At 32.0% G+C, this 16,929-nt stretch overlaps 1 protein-coding gene and 2 pseudogenes across 3 annotated transcripts; all 3 read right to left on the bottom strand.

The window, feature by feature from the left end:
- Positions 1–2,231: 2,231 nt before the first annotated feature.
- LOC145066918 (uncharacterized) lies at positions 2,232–2,894 on the bottom strand. Its single transcript, XM_079014156.1, has one exon. It carries the CDS (start codon positions 2,892–2,894, stop codon positions 2,232–2,234), a length of 663 nt encoding a protein of 220 aa, XP_078870282.1.
- A 4,541-nt stretch (positions 2,895–7,435) lies between these two features.
- Positions 7,436–9,335, bottom strand: LOC145066916 (uncharacterized; annotated as a pseudogene). Its single transcript, XR_013688808.1, has 3 exons — positions 9,105–9,335; positions 8,853–9,074; positions 7,436–8,698 (listed from the first exon to the last, which is right to left on the bottom strand). The product of XR_013688808.1 is annotated as an uncharacterized LOC145066916 (transcript).
- Positions 9,336–10,664: 1,329 nt separating this feature from the next.
- LOC145066915 (putative ubiquitin conjugation factor E4) lies at positions 10,665–15,490 on the bottom strand (annotated as a pseudogene). The gene is made up of 12 exons (XR_013688807.1): positions 14,570–15,490; positions 14,250–14,454; positions 14,008–14,159; positions 13,675–13,902; positions 13,438–13,590; positions 13,160–13,363; positions 12,976–13,088; positions 12,756–12,873; positions 12,173–12,262; positions 11,866–12,049; positions 11,400–11,489; positions 10,665–11,042 (listed from the first exon to the last, which is right to left on the bottom strand). The product of XR_013688807.1 is annotated as a putative ubiquitin conjugation factor E4 (transcript).
- Positions 15,491–16,929: the final 1,439 nt, after the last annotated feature.

The following is a 16,929-nucleotide window of genomic DNA, read 5'->3' as shown; positions in this document are numbered from 1 at the left end:
GAACCTCACAACTAAAAATCGCATATCAGAATCCACACAATGCTTTTAGGGTTTCTTTTGATCGAAGAGGATTTCACAACATACGAAGAAGGAGGAGAGTATCAGGCGGGGGTTTTCAATTTTTTGGTATTTCATTCCCCCCTTGGCAATTAAAAAATTGAAGAACGCGTGCCAATGAAAAAAAATTATAAAGCGACAGTTCTACACGACGCACTTTTTTATAGTAGGTGCCCTCCGTGTTTTTTATTTTTTTTGTTGGACACTAATTTTAGGGCACACATAAATGGGTGTCCTCTATGCTTCATATTTTGGAAAACTGACATCAATTTTTACAGCACGTACAAATGCGTGTCCTCTATCAGCGCGTGTCATTGATTGTGCGTCGTAAAAGGTTGTTTTTCTAGTAGTGGCGTGCTGTGAAAACATCACCTGTTAATGGTTCAAGATATCTTATAATAGAGACTGACTCATAACCAACATATATTCCCAACCTTCTTTGAGGACCCATTTTCTTCCGTTGAGGTGGTGCAATAGGGACATATACTGCACACCCAAAAATTCTCAAATGGGATATATTTGGCTCTTGACCGAAAGCAAGTTGTAGTGGAGAATATACATGATATGAACTTGGTCTCATGCGTATCAATGATCCAACATGTAAGATTGCATGGCCCCAAACAGAAACAGGAAGTTTGGTCCTCATTATCAATGGTCTAGCTATTAGTTGGAGACGTTTAATCAGTGATTCAGCTAAACCATTTTGTGTGTGTACATGAGCTACTGGATGCTCAACAACAATTCCTACAGACATACAATAGTCATTAAATGCTTGTGAAGTAAATTCACCAGCATTATCAAGTCTCACTCTTTTGATAGTATAATCAGGGAAATGTGCCCTTAATTTAATAATTTGGGCAAGAAACTTTGCAAATTCCATATTACGAGTTGATAATAGGCAAACATGAGACCATTTGCTGGATGCATCTATTAAGACCATAAAGTATCTAAATGGTCCAGATGGTGGGTGAATCGGTCCATATATATCACCTTGAATTCTTTCTAGAAATCTAGGTGACTCCCTTTCAACTTTCATTGGAGAATGTTTTAAAATTAACTTTCCAAGGGAACAAGATGCACATGGTTTTATGCTGTTGGATTGAGGGAGCTTTTGGTCCTTCAATGGATGCCCATGTGTATTCTCAATTATCCTTCGCATCATTGTTAATCCTGGGTGGCCCAACCTATCATGCCATAAACTGAATGTCCTAGGATCACAATGTTTTCCTTCTACTACCATATTTGATTCAATCATATGTATATATGTATAATGCAGAACAGAATCAAGTGTTGGTAGTTTTTCAAGCACATGGTTTTTGTCTATAACATACATATATTTCTTATTTTCAATGGTCACAGTTTTTTTGTCATAACCTTTGAAATATATGTCATTGAAACTTAATAAGTTTCTATTAGACTTTGGAGAAAATAAGGCATTTTCTATACAAAAGATTGTACCATTTGGTAATATAAAATGGGCTTTCCCGATTCCCTCTATCAAGTCTGCAGGACCTGATATTGTATGTATGACTGTTTTTGTTGGTACTAATTCTAAAAAATATTTCTTTGATTTCAGAATAGTATGTGTACTACCACTATCTGCTATACAAAGATCTCCAATCTTTTCTTGGTGTTTTGCTCCAGTTGGACTCATATTAAACTTCACATATAAAAGGAATAATAAGTGAATAAACATAATCATAATTATTATTAAAAATAAAGCTCATTTATTGTAGGAAAGACATTACATGAAAAACAAACGAAGGAAAAATAGTTTTACTAGAACAATAATAGATTTTTTTTTAGTTTATGTCTTCCATGTCATTACAGAAATTAGCAACATTTAGCGAAGTGAATTCAACATTATCAATGATGTTTGCTTCTTTTCCTTTTCCTTTAATGGACTCTTGATAAAGTTGACAAAGATGTGCAGGCGTGCGACAGGTCCTTGACCAATGGCCTGTGCTACCACATCTATAACATGAACCATCAGATTTTTGTGATGTCCCAGTGTCATGCCTTGTCACTTTGGCCTTATCTTGTGTGTGGACATTGTTTCTTTGTAAATATTGGTAATTATTCCTTTTTTGGCCACGACCACGATTATTACCTTGTACACGACCAGAATTATGGTTCTGATTATGACTTTGGTTTCAGTTAAAATAGCCACGGCCTCATCCTCGACCACGACCTCGCCCTCGTCCACGTGTATTGTTTTGATGACCATCAATATTTGTAGCATTTGCTTCAGGAAGTGCTACTGATCTTGGACGAGATTCATGGTTTTTCATAAAGAGTTCATTGTTTTGCTCTGCAACGAGCAGACATGCATTCAATTTAGAATATCTTGTGAACTTTTGCATCCGATATTGTTGCATCAAGGTAATGTTTGTTGCATGAAATGTTGAGTAAGTTTTCTCCAACATATCTTCATCAGTAACCTCTTGTCCACAATACTTGAGTTGTGAACATATTCTGAACAAAGCTGAGTTGTATTCATTTACTTTCTTAAAGTCTTGAAACCTTAGTGTTCTCCATTCATCTCTAGCATTTGGAAGTATAACTTCCTTTTGATGATCAAATCTTTCTTTCAGAAGATTCCAGAGAATACTTGGATCAGTAACATCAAGATATTCAAATCTCAACATTTCATCAATATGCTTACGAAGGAAAACTTGTGCTTTTGCTTTGTCTTGTGCCCAACAATTATTAAATTCATATATAGTATTTGAGATACCCACGGATTCAAGATGCATTTTTACATCTATCATCCATGACACATAGTTTTTCCCACTAACTTCAAGTGCTGCAAACTCGAGCTTTGCAATGTTGGACATAATGTAACTATAAATTTTAAACAAAATAGAAATTAAAATTAAAATCCATTTATTTCAATAAATATTACACAAAAAAAGAAGCGGTAAAGCTAACATTGCATACAAGCCTAAAAGTAAATGAAATTTCATATTATCTTCGATGTTAAGGATTGGGATGAAAAATAACATGACTATTATAGTCATGATTATCACAAAAGGATGAATCATCTTGAAGCTTGATTTCCTGAAATTGATTTATTTGATAAAAGAGAGAAATATTTGTTGTGGGTAAAATAAGCAGGGTAAAGATGTTTATTTATGGTAAAAAAAAAATATAGCCGTTGTTTTTGTTGTTTATAACCGTTGCATATATATTCTCGTTGTGTATGTATGTATATGTATTTTATAAATCATATAATAAGACTTATAACTAATACATAACTTTACTAATTAGAAACATAAATAAATATTAGTAAATGTTTAAATAAAATTATGAAGAGTATCTAAAATATAAATAAACATTGACATGTATAAATAAATATAATTTAAATGTTAGTATGCACAAATAAAAGTTAGTAGCATAATATAAATGTTAGTATGCATAAATAAAAGTTAGTTGCATAATGTAAATGTTAGTTTGCATAAATAAAAATTAGTTGCATAATGTAAATGTTAGTATAAAAATTAGAATACATAAAGAATTGTTAGTATAAGAAATAAAAATTGTTAATAGTCCATAATGTCCATAATGTATAAGTTTCATTAATTCATTAGTATTATTATTATTTTAATATGATTGAGGTTTTTATAATTAATAGTGTTTTTAATAAGTAATACATACCTTGATTAAGATAGATGTGATTTTCCACTTGTTTAATAACCTTGATTAGAGTTTTCGTGTTGATAACGTGTTATGAATTAAGCGTAATTAATGTAACTATAAATCAAACCAAACTAGTAAACTTTGATAAGAACTTTAATTAAGAAGAAAGAATATTTAGAGAGAATATGAAAGTTATATCTCTTATAACTTTTTGGTGTGTTTCATTCTTTACAATGGAGAGGTATTTATACTACAAATTTTACTAACATATAATTGTAACTAGTTAGAAATGTTGACAAATATACCATGCACCAATTATTATGTCATCCATCAATTATTTACAATATATATATATATATATATATATATATATATATATATATATATATATATATATATATATAGGGTTAGGTTCATGTGAGACGGCCTAATTTTGTTAGACCGTGAGACACATTTTTTTATTTTTTTTATTTTTTTAGTTAATTCAAGTTCCGAAAATAATATTTAAAAAAAGAATTTTTGGATTTTTCCATTTATTTTGCATTTTAAAATTATTTTTTAGAATATGTACAGTGTAATATTCTATTAGAATATTTCACGTGTTTTTCAAAAAAAAATGAAATTTTTTTTTATTTTTTTTAGTTAATTCAAGTTTCGAAAATAATATTTAAAAAAAGAATTTTTAGATTTTTCCATTTATTTTGCATTTTAAAATTATTTTTTAGAATATGTTAGTGTAATATTCTATTAGAATATTTCACGTATTTAAAAAAAAAAAAAAAAAAAAAAAAAAAAAAAAAAAAAAAAAACGGGATTTTTTTTTATTTTTTTATTTTTTTTAGTTAATTCAAGTTTCGAAAATAATATTTAAAAAAATAATTTTTGGATTTTTCTATTTATTTTGCATTTTAAAATTATTTTTAAATTTGGTCTTACGGTCTCACAAAATTAAAATGGTCTCAAATGAACCTGAACCTATAAATATATATATATATATATATATATATATATATATATATATATATACACACACACACACAACCAAAAATCAGAGCGGCCTATTATTAAGGATTGATCTACTCCCGAGGAACCCTCAACCAAATCAATGATTCAGAAGGTGTAAGCCCCAACTATATATATAGCAAAAATGAAACTGATGATACATATTGTCTGAAAATCAGGAAAAAAAAACCGAAAGAATGGAAAATCCTCACCATTTTTCCCAGATCCCTTCTTCGTCTTTTTCTTTAATTCCTTCTCCTTCTAATTCTCATATACATGCCTTCTCTAGTTCTGATATAGCACATCTCTAAGTTGTCCTTGTGGTCTTAAAACCATTATTAGGAAGCTACATACATCAAAAAGGAAAAACAAAACAACTAAAAATCAACTTATAATCATCCCCAAACTAAAACTAAAAAAAAACACATCTAACACACATTACTTACTGAACACCACTTGTTAACTAACTATTAACATTTAACATTACCTTTTCTGTAATAGCATAGCATCCTTTACAGATGCATAAAAGTAATAGAAGTTGACTATAAATTTAACATTTTAGTATAAAATTGAGCAAAAATTGTTGATTGATCTTACCTTGTAATTGTCCTTGACATCATTAGCTGAAAAGTCTATCTTCAATCCAATGTCTTCATCAATTTTATCAGATGTCTAAAAATAGGAACTCAAAAATTATATCATTAAAATGACTGGTTTAAACTTTAAATAGTTTTCTAATTCATTAAAAATGAGAAAAAAAAAGTAAACACTAAACAATACCTTCTTAGAAGATTGATCCCTTTCAGTCATAAGTTTCTTCAGTTTTTCTTGATCATTGCTCTGCACAATAAAACACCAAAAAATACAGCAAAAACAGTTGACAAAATTGTGATTCTGATTATACGTGAAGAAAAAAAAATGTTAATCAAAAGAAAATGAAACTGGGCCCCACCTTGAGTTGTGAAAATCCTTCGATTAATTCTGCTGACAACAAGTTTACATCAAGAGGGAAGAAACAGTTTGAGTGATACGATTTGGTGTTTTCATACCCTCGTGGGTCCCAAATACTCGATCCTAATCTTAAAGATTTTGAATCGATTTTTTCAGAGCATTTTTTACATGAAGATCTTCCTGACTTTGCATACTCTGCAACAATCTTGATACAAGTGGAGGAAGAAGGCATAAGGGTATGTTTGTAATTTGGTTATAGTCCATCTTAGTAGCATAACAATATACCTTTTCATTTGTTGCATTCTTTTTTTCTTTCACTCTTTCCTCATCTTTGTCAGTCTATAAATACATAGCAGAATTACATGAATACAATCAGTTCCTTCAAGATGTGAAAATGTGAAAAACATATCATAAAAGTGAAAAACATATTCATGGTAACTTGTAAAAACTCCTATTTGAAGTAACTTTTACCTATAAATAGGCTAATGAGTTGAGTTGAGTTGAGTTCCTGCTTATGAGTTACATCGAATGTCATGTGTTTAAAATGATGATGTGGCATCCACATGTCATTCTTTAAAAAGGGAACATATTTCAGCCAAATTTTTATATATAGTGTAATTGTTTTGACCCAAGAAAAGATAACTTACTTGTATGTTTACCTTCCTAATTCCTATGCAAAATTTCAAATTTATTCAAATCACTATATTTTACTTTGTTATTGTGTATGAAAATGGACAGAAATTATGTAATTGATATGACTATTAACATCCAAGTATCTCACTAATAAATCTTTTTGAAGATGCATGTAACTGAAAAAAAGTAAAAAACCATATGATAATCAATACAAGGTCACATAAATTCTTTTTATTTTTATGATCTATAAGACATAGCAGCCATATGTGACAGATAGATGCAACAATGAAGTCAAAATTATATTATTAAAATGTTGTGCTTTAAATAATCTGTTGAAAATAAAACAAAAAGCTAGAAATTTGGGTAAACAATACTGAGTTTATTTCTTAATTATATAAATATACCATTGTTCGATTATTGATTTAAAATTTTTAATACCTTTCCACTCTTTTGATCCTACCCCTGCAGCTCAGCTTCAACATCTTCATCTAACTGTCACAATAAAATAAAATAAATAAATAATAATCACTCATAAACCAAAACAACCCAATATCACAAAATAACTTAAATTAAACAATTAATCTAATTATCATCTAATTTGACTTAAAATCAATTTCTTGCAAGATAAGTTACCCAATTAATACAAATAATCAAACTTTAATCAAATAAGGAAGTTATTATCTAATCAATTGGTAATTATCTTTTGTTTAATGAAGGATACACTCAAAATATGATTAAAATTCGAATTTTAATGACCCATAATAGTTAAGGCAAGTATCTTTGAGTAAAACAGCAAGAAATCCCGAAACTGCCTCTTTCTGACGCTCGAACTCGCCGAGTTCCTCTATGGACTCGCCGAGTAGAAGCCAAGTCGCCGAGTCCACATTGGAACTTGCCGATTCAACAGTCAGAAGGCCAAAATTTCGATTTTGCAACAAGAATGAACATGTAAGGCATCAATACAATAGAAACCAATCAAGTCTCTGATACCACTGATGGGTTTTGGCCATAAGAACATCCTATGTGCTCATGCAACCCTAATGCTTGGATCTAGGTTTCTCTATTGTACATGCAATTCATCCAAGACTTTAAACCCTAAATCTAGCATATGATAATCAATATTAACATAATAATGGGTTTAAGATATTACCTTGATTGTTATGTAGCAATAACAATCTCAAATCCGCCTTGTAATGACTTTAGAAAGCTTAGAGTCACAAGTGTCACTCCTCTAATGGCTCACAAACACCAAGAGTAAGAGGATGACGAATAAGGAGAGAGGAGGCTCCAAAAAACGTGTAGAAACCCTAAGGATTCAGTTGCCCACGTTTTTGGTGCCCAAGGGGTCCTTAAATAGTGAGGCTATTAGGGTTATCTAACAAGGAAACCCTAATTTGGATGCTTAGGCCCTAAGCAACCCATGGACTCCTTTCTTAAAGGCCTTTGGACGGTTTCTAATGGGTTTTCCCCATAGAATTCGTCCAACCGTATATTATAAGGTAATTCATAGCCCAATTGCAATTATCTTATAATTACAATTCCAGTCCCCTAAGTTTAATTAATCTCTTTTAGCCATAAAATTAATTATCAATTAATTCTTGACTAATATTAATTAAACAATATGATTTTTCCTTTAATATATATTATTCTCATAATATATTAATAAATCATAATTAATCCTCTCTCTCCATAATTCATCCTATCAAGTTGCTTTGGTGAAGGCAACCCAAAAGGACCATGCACCATCAGGTCAAGTATATACCAAAATAGTTATGGACTTAGACACTAATCCAACAATACCTTGGTAGAAGTTGGATCCTCTTCACTCACTATCTGCTTCAACTTATCTTGATCACTGCCCTGAATGGTAGAAGCAAGAATATTCAGCTCAAAACCATACAAAACATAATGAGCTTGCACTTTGTCGGATAATGGAAGTTTATATCTGATAGTGTGGAAAAGACATTGCTCGTAAACACGAATGCTTTTCGTTTTATACATCAAAAAATTTGGGGGAGTAATAGAAAGCCAAACGAAGCATACGACCACCAATGTATGTCTCACTCTCTAAAAGGCACCCATTATGAAAGTTTTCTGCTTCAGATTTGTGCTTGTTTGGACATACCTTGAGCTGAGAGAAATATGTGAAAGCATTTGTAGAATTCCTTGCAACAATGTGATGAGTTGTAGAAGTCATCCGAACAGCAGCAGGATCATTGGGTGCAGGTGGGATAGGAGACCTAATTTTCCCGGAAGCAACTGGTGGAGGAGCAAGGCCTAGAGGCTTAGACTTAACCTTCTCGGGTGGAGGAGCAAGGTTGAGTGGCTTAATCTTTTCAGATAATCCTGCAGATGAAAGCATCCCAGCTCCACTTGCAGGTTTGTTTTTTAAAGTGATTCGAATTGTTTCACCCTCCTAATATACGTAATGTTTCAGGTTAATACATGTCTAATGAGCTCAAATCCATTTCAATACTTCTAGGCATTAGATAATTTCAGCTACTAATCTGAAAATTTCGACTATATAATCTTATATGCATAGTCGGAAAACTGTAAGTGATGATACATACCTTCAATCTGTGATTTACAGCAGGATGGATATTGATATGACTCTAGTCGCTGGCTTCATCGACATCCTTCTCAATCTCTCTCTTCACATACTTCTCATGATCCGACAACGCCACATTGAAATCAAACGCCTTGTTCCTCTCTGTAAACCCTAACCCAATAAACGCGTGTTTCCCTGTGCCATCCTCGATTTTCAAAGCCGGAGAGATCTTCGAGAATAAGAACTAAAAGCTCCAAACCCGGATCAAATTTACTTGTTGTTCCCCCAAATCGTTGATCGTGGTTGATCGTGGTGGCGGGATAGGGTTAGGGCTACTTGTGTGTGACGGAAAAGGTGGACTTCCAGGGCGTCGATTACATCTTTGGTGGAGACAGGTGGTGGTGCGCTGCTTGTGTGTGATGTTGTCGGAGTCAGGGAAGAACACACACCTAACGTCGTGAGGGTGAAGAGATAAACCGGATGAGAATTGGTTTGATGGCGGCATTTGTGTGTTTAGGAGATTAGGGCAAGGTAATACAATGTAATAAGTATACGATATGGTTATATGCTTAATATTATTGTACATGAGGTAATACCTATTGTACCTCTTAATTTTCAAGAAATGGTCAATATTTTTAATAATATATATATATATATATATATATATATATATATATATATATATATATATATATATATATATATATATCCTCCTTAATAAATGAAGGGTTTTTTTTTGCCGCATGTCCTCTTCTCCTTCATTTGGACATGGCATTTTCTAGAATTTTTGAATTTTCTATTTTTCACTTGTTATTTTATTGTAATTTTCATTTTATTAAATTAAAATTCCACATTTAATATGTAAGGTAATATATATGTAATGTATTTATTAGAAAGGATTTATATATGTAATGTATTAAATGTATTAAAGTCTCATTAATTTTAATAATTTAAATTTTTTCTTATTTTTCTTATAAATTCAAACTTCTCAAATTGTTTCCAAGAATTTATCTTTTTTTCTATTTTCAAAAATATGTACGATTTTACTTTAATTATAGTTTGATTTGAGTAAGAATATGTACTATTTTAATTTCCAAATATATCAATTGTATGTTTAGGGCATCTCCAATCCACCCCCAAACTCCATTTCTTCCGTTATTCTTCTCCAACCCTATCTCATTTTCACTTCCATTTTTGGAGATATGAATAGTATTCCCCCAATATATGGGGGAATATTATTCATATCTCCAAAAATAGAGGTGAAGTTTGGTTGACATATTTAGTCCCTTTCATTTTTATTTTATATATTTTTAGTTTATTTTATCTATTAATTATAATTTAAATGCAATATTTAATATTTATAATATCAAGTTATATATTAATTTATATTAATTAATCATAAATATAGAGTTTAATTAGTAGAAGGGTATATTTGACAATATATATAAGTTATAAAAATAGAATATTCAAGGAATATATTTTTTGAGGTAAAAAATGAGATAGAAAATAAAATAGGATTGTAGATGAAACACTATTTACTCCATTTATGGGAAAAAATGGAAATGGTCTTACAAAAGATTAAGCTAATACAATAAAAACTAACAATATAAAATAACGATTACAAAAATAAAATATGTAATTTAAACCTTCTTTATAATAGTGTTTAAACCGAAATATAGATTATAAGATATAACAAACAGAGATCATTACCGTTCAGAAAATTTTATAATAATTCTTCAGCGACATTGATAAGGCATACAAATTATATTCAGGTATTTAAAAGAATTTTTATTGTTTTAGAGCTAATTTTAACTCTCTATTGGTCCTTTTTTTCTCATAATCTATCGATATTTTTGGGATTAATATCCGTCGTTACTCTAAACCAATAACAAATTAACATCGACCGATCCATGATGATCCCCACTTCCCACCAATCTAGAGCTTCCCATCGCTTCTTTTTTCTTCTACATCCCCTCAACCCCATCTCCTTCCACCGTTCCTTCAAAGAGTCGATGTTTTGTTCGGGGTCTCCAACACCGCCCTTTCTCTTTGCGAACGACACCCACCTGCATCGCCGACCTCTGCTAGCTTCATCGCCGTCGCCGCTGCCTTCGGGAGATGACGCCACAGAAATAGCCAACTCTATTATCGAAAAAATAAAGAAAGGGGTGACGATTTGGGACCGGATATCTAGCGGATTTGGAAAGAGCAGCTGTGAAAAGAAGAAAAAACATCTTCTAGGGTTTTTTCGAATTCTTAAGGGGCAGGGACTTGCTTTTTATTTCCCTTTTGTGCAAAAGAGATAAATACCCTCTTGTCTGTGCAAGACATAAATGCCCTTGATATTGCGTTTTCTCATGCATTACAATAATAGGACAAAAATTGCAACTCAAAAAGAGACAAATCACTCATGGGCAAAAGGCGTAAATGCCCTTAATCTTAGTCATCATAAAAAATAGCACTGGAATGGGACCGAAAGTCCGAAACCGATATCAATGGGACAAAAATTGCAATTGTTTGAAGCTCTGAAAAAGACGTAAATGTCCCCCGGATAAAATAGAAAACTAACAGGGTCACTGAGAAGATGCCTCTGAATCACGGGTCTGTCTACTATGATTCTTGAAGATGGTAAAATGACAGGATCTTTCATCAGAGTGTACTGCAGATTCCAACATTTATATTTGTGTCAGTAAAACGGTATTTTCTTGTTTATAAATAGAAAAATATGTAAAAGGACAAACACGTTACAAAAACCACAAATAAGGACAAAAAATGAAAGAGAATACTTATTGGGACCAAAATCGCAAAAACCAACTATATTCAGGGACCAAACATGTAATTTACTCTAAAAAAATTATAAGTCAACGACTAAATTGACAAGATAATGAATCTACATTGTGTGTGATTTTTTTTTTTTTTTTTTTTGTATTTGTGGTGTTTTTAGATGGTAAAAATGGTATAATGGGTAAATTGAGAAAATGACGAAAATGCCCCTATATATATTTTGAAAGATAGAGAGAAGTGAAAAGACAGACATTTTCTTGAGAGTGGTAAAGTCTAGTTCTCTTGTGCTGATCTTTGTTCCCATTCAGTTGTGTTAGCCATTTCAGCTTCAAGCTCTTTAAGCTCAAGAATCTTGTTCAGACTTTCATCAAGAAGAAAGATGCTATCGTTGATTAAAAAGTTCAAGTAAACACCCTTTTCCTCTTCTTTCGCAATCTGTAACATTTTCAAAAAGAGTTAACAACTAGTTGATTAAAAATTATAATAATAATAATAATAATAATAATAATAATAATAATAATAATAATAATAATAATAATAATAATAATAAAAAGTTACCTGTTTCCAAGCATTTTGGTGAACAGGGACTTGCCAAAGGTATTCTAGAAGTTTAGCAATGTTATGGCGGATGTTAAACTTGTCATAAAACTGCATAACAGTGAAGAAATAGCAATGTACTTTTACTGAATTGTTTATTATAGAATCCAAATTTCATTTCTTCTCATTACAGCATTGTGCTTTTTACTACTATGGCATTGTATTTTGAGTATCTATGTGATCATAGCAATGTACTTTTAATTTCTTTTCTTATTAAATACATGATATTTAGATTTTTTTTTTTTAAAAGTTGCTTTGTATTTGGATGACATTGCTAAAATTACAATTCTTTCGCTTCTTCTAATTGCATCAATGTACTTTTAACTTTTTTATTAGAACGGCATTGTACTTTGGAATATCTAAAAAAAACTATAGCATTGTACTTGCAAATTTTTTTAATAAAAACATGAGGTTTCAAAATATCTACTAAATTATAAATATATGTAAAATAATAATAAAAGAAAAAACGAAAAATCGGATGCTAGAATAAACAAACCAATAGAAGTACATTGCTATTTCTTAAATATGGGAAACAATCACTCACCTGAGTGTGGGATCCTGTGAACTCGACATCAACATAGAGTTTCAAAAGATTCTTCACAAGATACTGAACAGAGAGTAGGTGCCACTCAAAAAGTGTACTAGTAGCAGACGATGAGCCACTGCACACACACACAACACGTAAAAAGACGTAAATACCCTTTGTAAGCAAATAACATAAAATTATAGAATCAATCAATCAAAATAAATAAATAAATAAATACCTCCTACGAGGCATCCAACAATTCAAGACTTCAACCATTTTGGCTCTTAGATAAGGATTCCTAATGTACTCTGGACTTGCCATGAACATGATAATAAAGTTCATAAAATCATCCTGCCAAAGAAAAAAAAACGAAAGTGAGACTAGAAAAAATAATTAGTTAAAAAGAATCTTTTTGTTTTTACCAATTTGACACCATCTAAAGCATGTGGGATTCTAGAAGCAAAAATAAGCAACTCCATAACATCTTCCACAAAGTGTTCAGGCATACATGCGAATTCCATGGGCAAAGATCGTGGTAAAGGCATTTTGAAACCACCAATTCGACTTACTAACCAAACCACCATTAACTGATAGAAAGATAATGCCAGTTGAAGTAGTCCTCCATCCTAACAATAACATACAAAAAAAGGATTTGAAAAAACTGAAACTCGAATATTAAAAAAGGAAAAGACTAATTTACCCTCAGTATCTGAGCTTCATAACATAATTTATCCTGTGTTCACGTTTCGATTTCCTTCTCAATTCGAGCAATTTCCTGTGTCACTCGAGGTGAAGGAGTTTGCTCTTGCATGGTTTTCAAGGTTGCTAAACTATCTTCACGTCTTTGAATATCCTGCAACCAAATAAAGCATTGTATTTTCTTTTCTTATTAGGAAGGACATTGTACTTTGAATCATGGGATTAAGGAAATAAATACCTGGACAAGATCCTTGAAGTCTGAAAAAGCTTTCAGAAGACCCAAATTTAGAACCCGAGCAGTCATAAAGAAACATTCACAAATAAATGAATAGGTTTGACTTGGTTGACCAGAACTTGTTGTTTCTTGAGATTGAAGCAACCTGTTTTCTTCATTGTTTGGCTTGGCTTGTTTTTGTTTAACCATTCAGTAACTTCCTCCAAAGATGCATGAAGAGCAGTTAGTTCTCTGTATTCAGTTGAGAATCATGATCAAATTCATATTGAGGGATTGTAGTTTCAATCTTCTCTTATTTAGAAAAAGATACATCTATAGTAGATAAGAGTATCTTACTTGAAATCCAAACGAGAACCATAAAACACATATTTAGGGTCAATTTTGTCTTTCTTTGTTGAATTTGCATCCAAGAAAGGTTCACACAATCGAAGCATAACAGCACTAAGGTTCACAAACATGCCTGAACTTGCAGAAGACATAGGATCAACCTATCACCAATCACAAATTATCCAATATTAATAAAATTTTCACCTGGATAGATAAATTATGCCTTTATGGTCTAAAAAGTTTGTTCTTACCTGGATATGAGCCCTTGATGCATTTTTGTTGATCACTTCTGCAATATATTGGAGCACATTCTCTCACGTGTTTGTGTTCTTTAAAAGAGACCTAAGAATTTCTGCCAATCCATCGTATAAATTGTTCATGACAGATTTGATTGTTGCAAATGAAGATAAAAGGTCAGCAGGGCGTCTTGTTGATGAGTCCATAAAACACTGCTCGCTGCATATTCCATGGATATGAAAGTTAAACAAAAATGATCTAACAGAACAGATGGAAACTTGAAAAGGTAAGTCATATAATAGCCATGGAAATAGAAAATCAAGATCAAACTCACCCAACATCAGGCTGACTCTTGTAAAAACTTTGATCAGGAAGAGCACTGATATGAAAAAAAGGACCCAAGATGCTTGTCATCTCAATAGCACGGCCATTTATGAAAAAACCTTTGGGAATCCACCATTGATGATTCACCAAAGCTTTAGCACCAACTGGAAAACTTATCAAGTACATCAAAGCCCTCAATGGCTGCTGAAAGTTTCCAAGAGCAGAACATTTGAGTACAGTCCCTCTTAAATCCTCATACAATTGCTTCAAGATCGTTTCCATGGAATCGTAATCGGAATCCCTAAACAACTCATCCAAAAAACCAGGAGGAGAAGAGGCACCACCACTACTACCACCACCAAAAGTATCAATTGAACTAGAAACTTCAGAGAAAATCAAAGGCAACAATGGAGAAACATTCGATTTATCTCTTTGGGAATCGGCGAACATATCGGGTTACCTAAGTGAATTCTACAATATTTCGCTTGATTTACAACCAACTCCATCTGAGCCCTAACTGATTTATCTTTCATATTAGCGATTTTCTTCCCTTCATATGCGCGACGATCAACAAGAACTCGTTCCATCACATCCCTAGAAAATCTCAGTTCACCGCCTTCGCTTAAAATCTCAGCTGCCGTCATCTCCAAGTAAACAGCTCGTGTATCGTTCCCCATTGAATCTATTTGAGTTACAAGGAAGATTTTGCTTAGGATTATGTCCTCGATTTCCTCAGGCGATCGCAGCGGTTTTGCGGTGGTCGTCGCCATAGTCTCAGAATTGATTTGATTTGATTGAAGACGGTGAAAATGGGCAGGTTTGATTATTTTGAATGGGTAAAGAAGAAGGATCAACAAAAAGTTTCAAAGAATTTTGTTTCTCCATAGTCAACAAGCCAATGGAGGCTTGTATGTATCTATAGACTTGATGTATACATATACATATAATAATTATAAATAATATACATACATATACATAAATAACATAATAACATATAACATAATAGATAATATATTTTATATTTTTTTTAATTGCCGATCCATTAAAAGCTAGAAAGAGGCTAGAACAAAAATACAGGACAATGAGCAAACATTACATGAAACAAGCAACAATGAGAGATACACAATCATGTCAAATTGTCAATAAACATAACTTAAACTAGGTCTATGTTTAATCCAGTTGAACGAAGTTAGTTGAATATCATCCACCACCTTAATTATTGAACACCAAATCATTTCAGGTTTCCAAAAAAATCAAATCACCGTATATAAAAGAGTTAAGATGAGGTTCCTTCTATTTTTATCATGGGAAAAGGCTTTCAAAATACTAAGAAGGTCCTCATTTTGAACCAGCCAAGAAAACAACAACGACACCAAACCAAGAACCAATCCCATAAATGAATTGAGAAAGAATAGTTGAAAAAAATATGATCTACCTCCTTCTCTTAGTTGTTACAAAAAGGACAAGAATAAGAACCAAATGTGATCCCTCTCAACCACAAATTGGAAGCAATCGACACCAACCCAAGAATCAATCCCATAAATGAACTGAGAAAAAATAGTTGAAAAAATGTTATCTACCTCCTTCTCCGAGTTGTTACAAAAAGGACAATAATAAGAACCAAAACGTGATCCCTCTCAACCACAAATTGGAAGCAACCAGAATCCTGTCAAGAAGAAACTTCTAAACAAAACAAATAACTTATATAGAATCCCACTTCATCCATATAAAACCACCAAGAATTCTATCACGATCTAGTTTATCTGTCATCAAACTTCTCAAGAAACTAACAGAAAATACCACTTGACATACCTTTCCAGCACCACGAATTTGGAATATTGGGCAACTCTACATCATCAAACAAACTCATTAAATTGTTCAGCTCAGATTCTTCCATACTTTTTTTTCATAGAGTAAATTACACCAATGGTCCCTATTATTTAGGATAATTTGTACGTTTGGTCCCTAATTTATTTTTTTAACTCAGAAGGTCCCTACTATTTGTTTTTGTTACACGTTTGGTCCCTACTGTTTGCTTTTGTTACGTGTTTGGTCTCTGTCTTACCTAAAAATACTATTATTTAAATAGGAAAAATGGTGGGATAGATAAGATAAGGTAAGAGAGATGGGGTTGTGGGTGTGTTTATTTAAATAAATTAAAAATCAAGGGATATATAGTTTTTTTAGGTAAGACGGGGACCAAACGCATAACAAAAACAAATAGTAGGGACCTTCCGAGTTAAAAAAATAAGTTAGGGATCAAGCACGCAAATTACCTTAAACCATAAGGACCATTCGTGTAATTTACTTTTTTCATATTTCTCTTCCATTGCCCCTAAAAACCAGCCCGAATACCACCATGAATTATTT

Source organism: Lactuca serriola, chromosome 8 (assembly GCF_051521515.1).
Source record: "Lactuca serriola cultivar US96UC23 chromosome 8, Lser_US96UC23_V15, whole genome shotgun sequence".
Taxonomy (NCBI): domain Eukaryota; kingdom Viridiplantae; phylum Streptophyta; class Magnoliopsida; order Asterales; family Asteraceae; genus Lactuca; species Lactuca serriola.
This window is presented reverse-complemented; position numbering and strand designations above follow the sequence as displayed.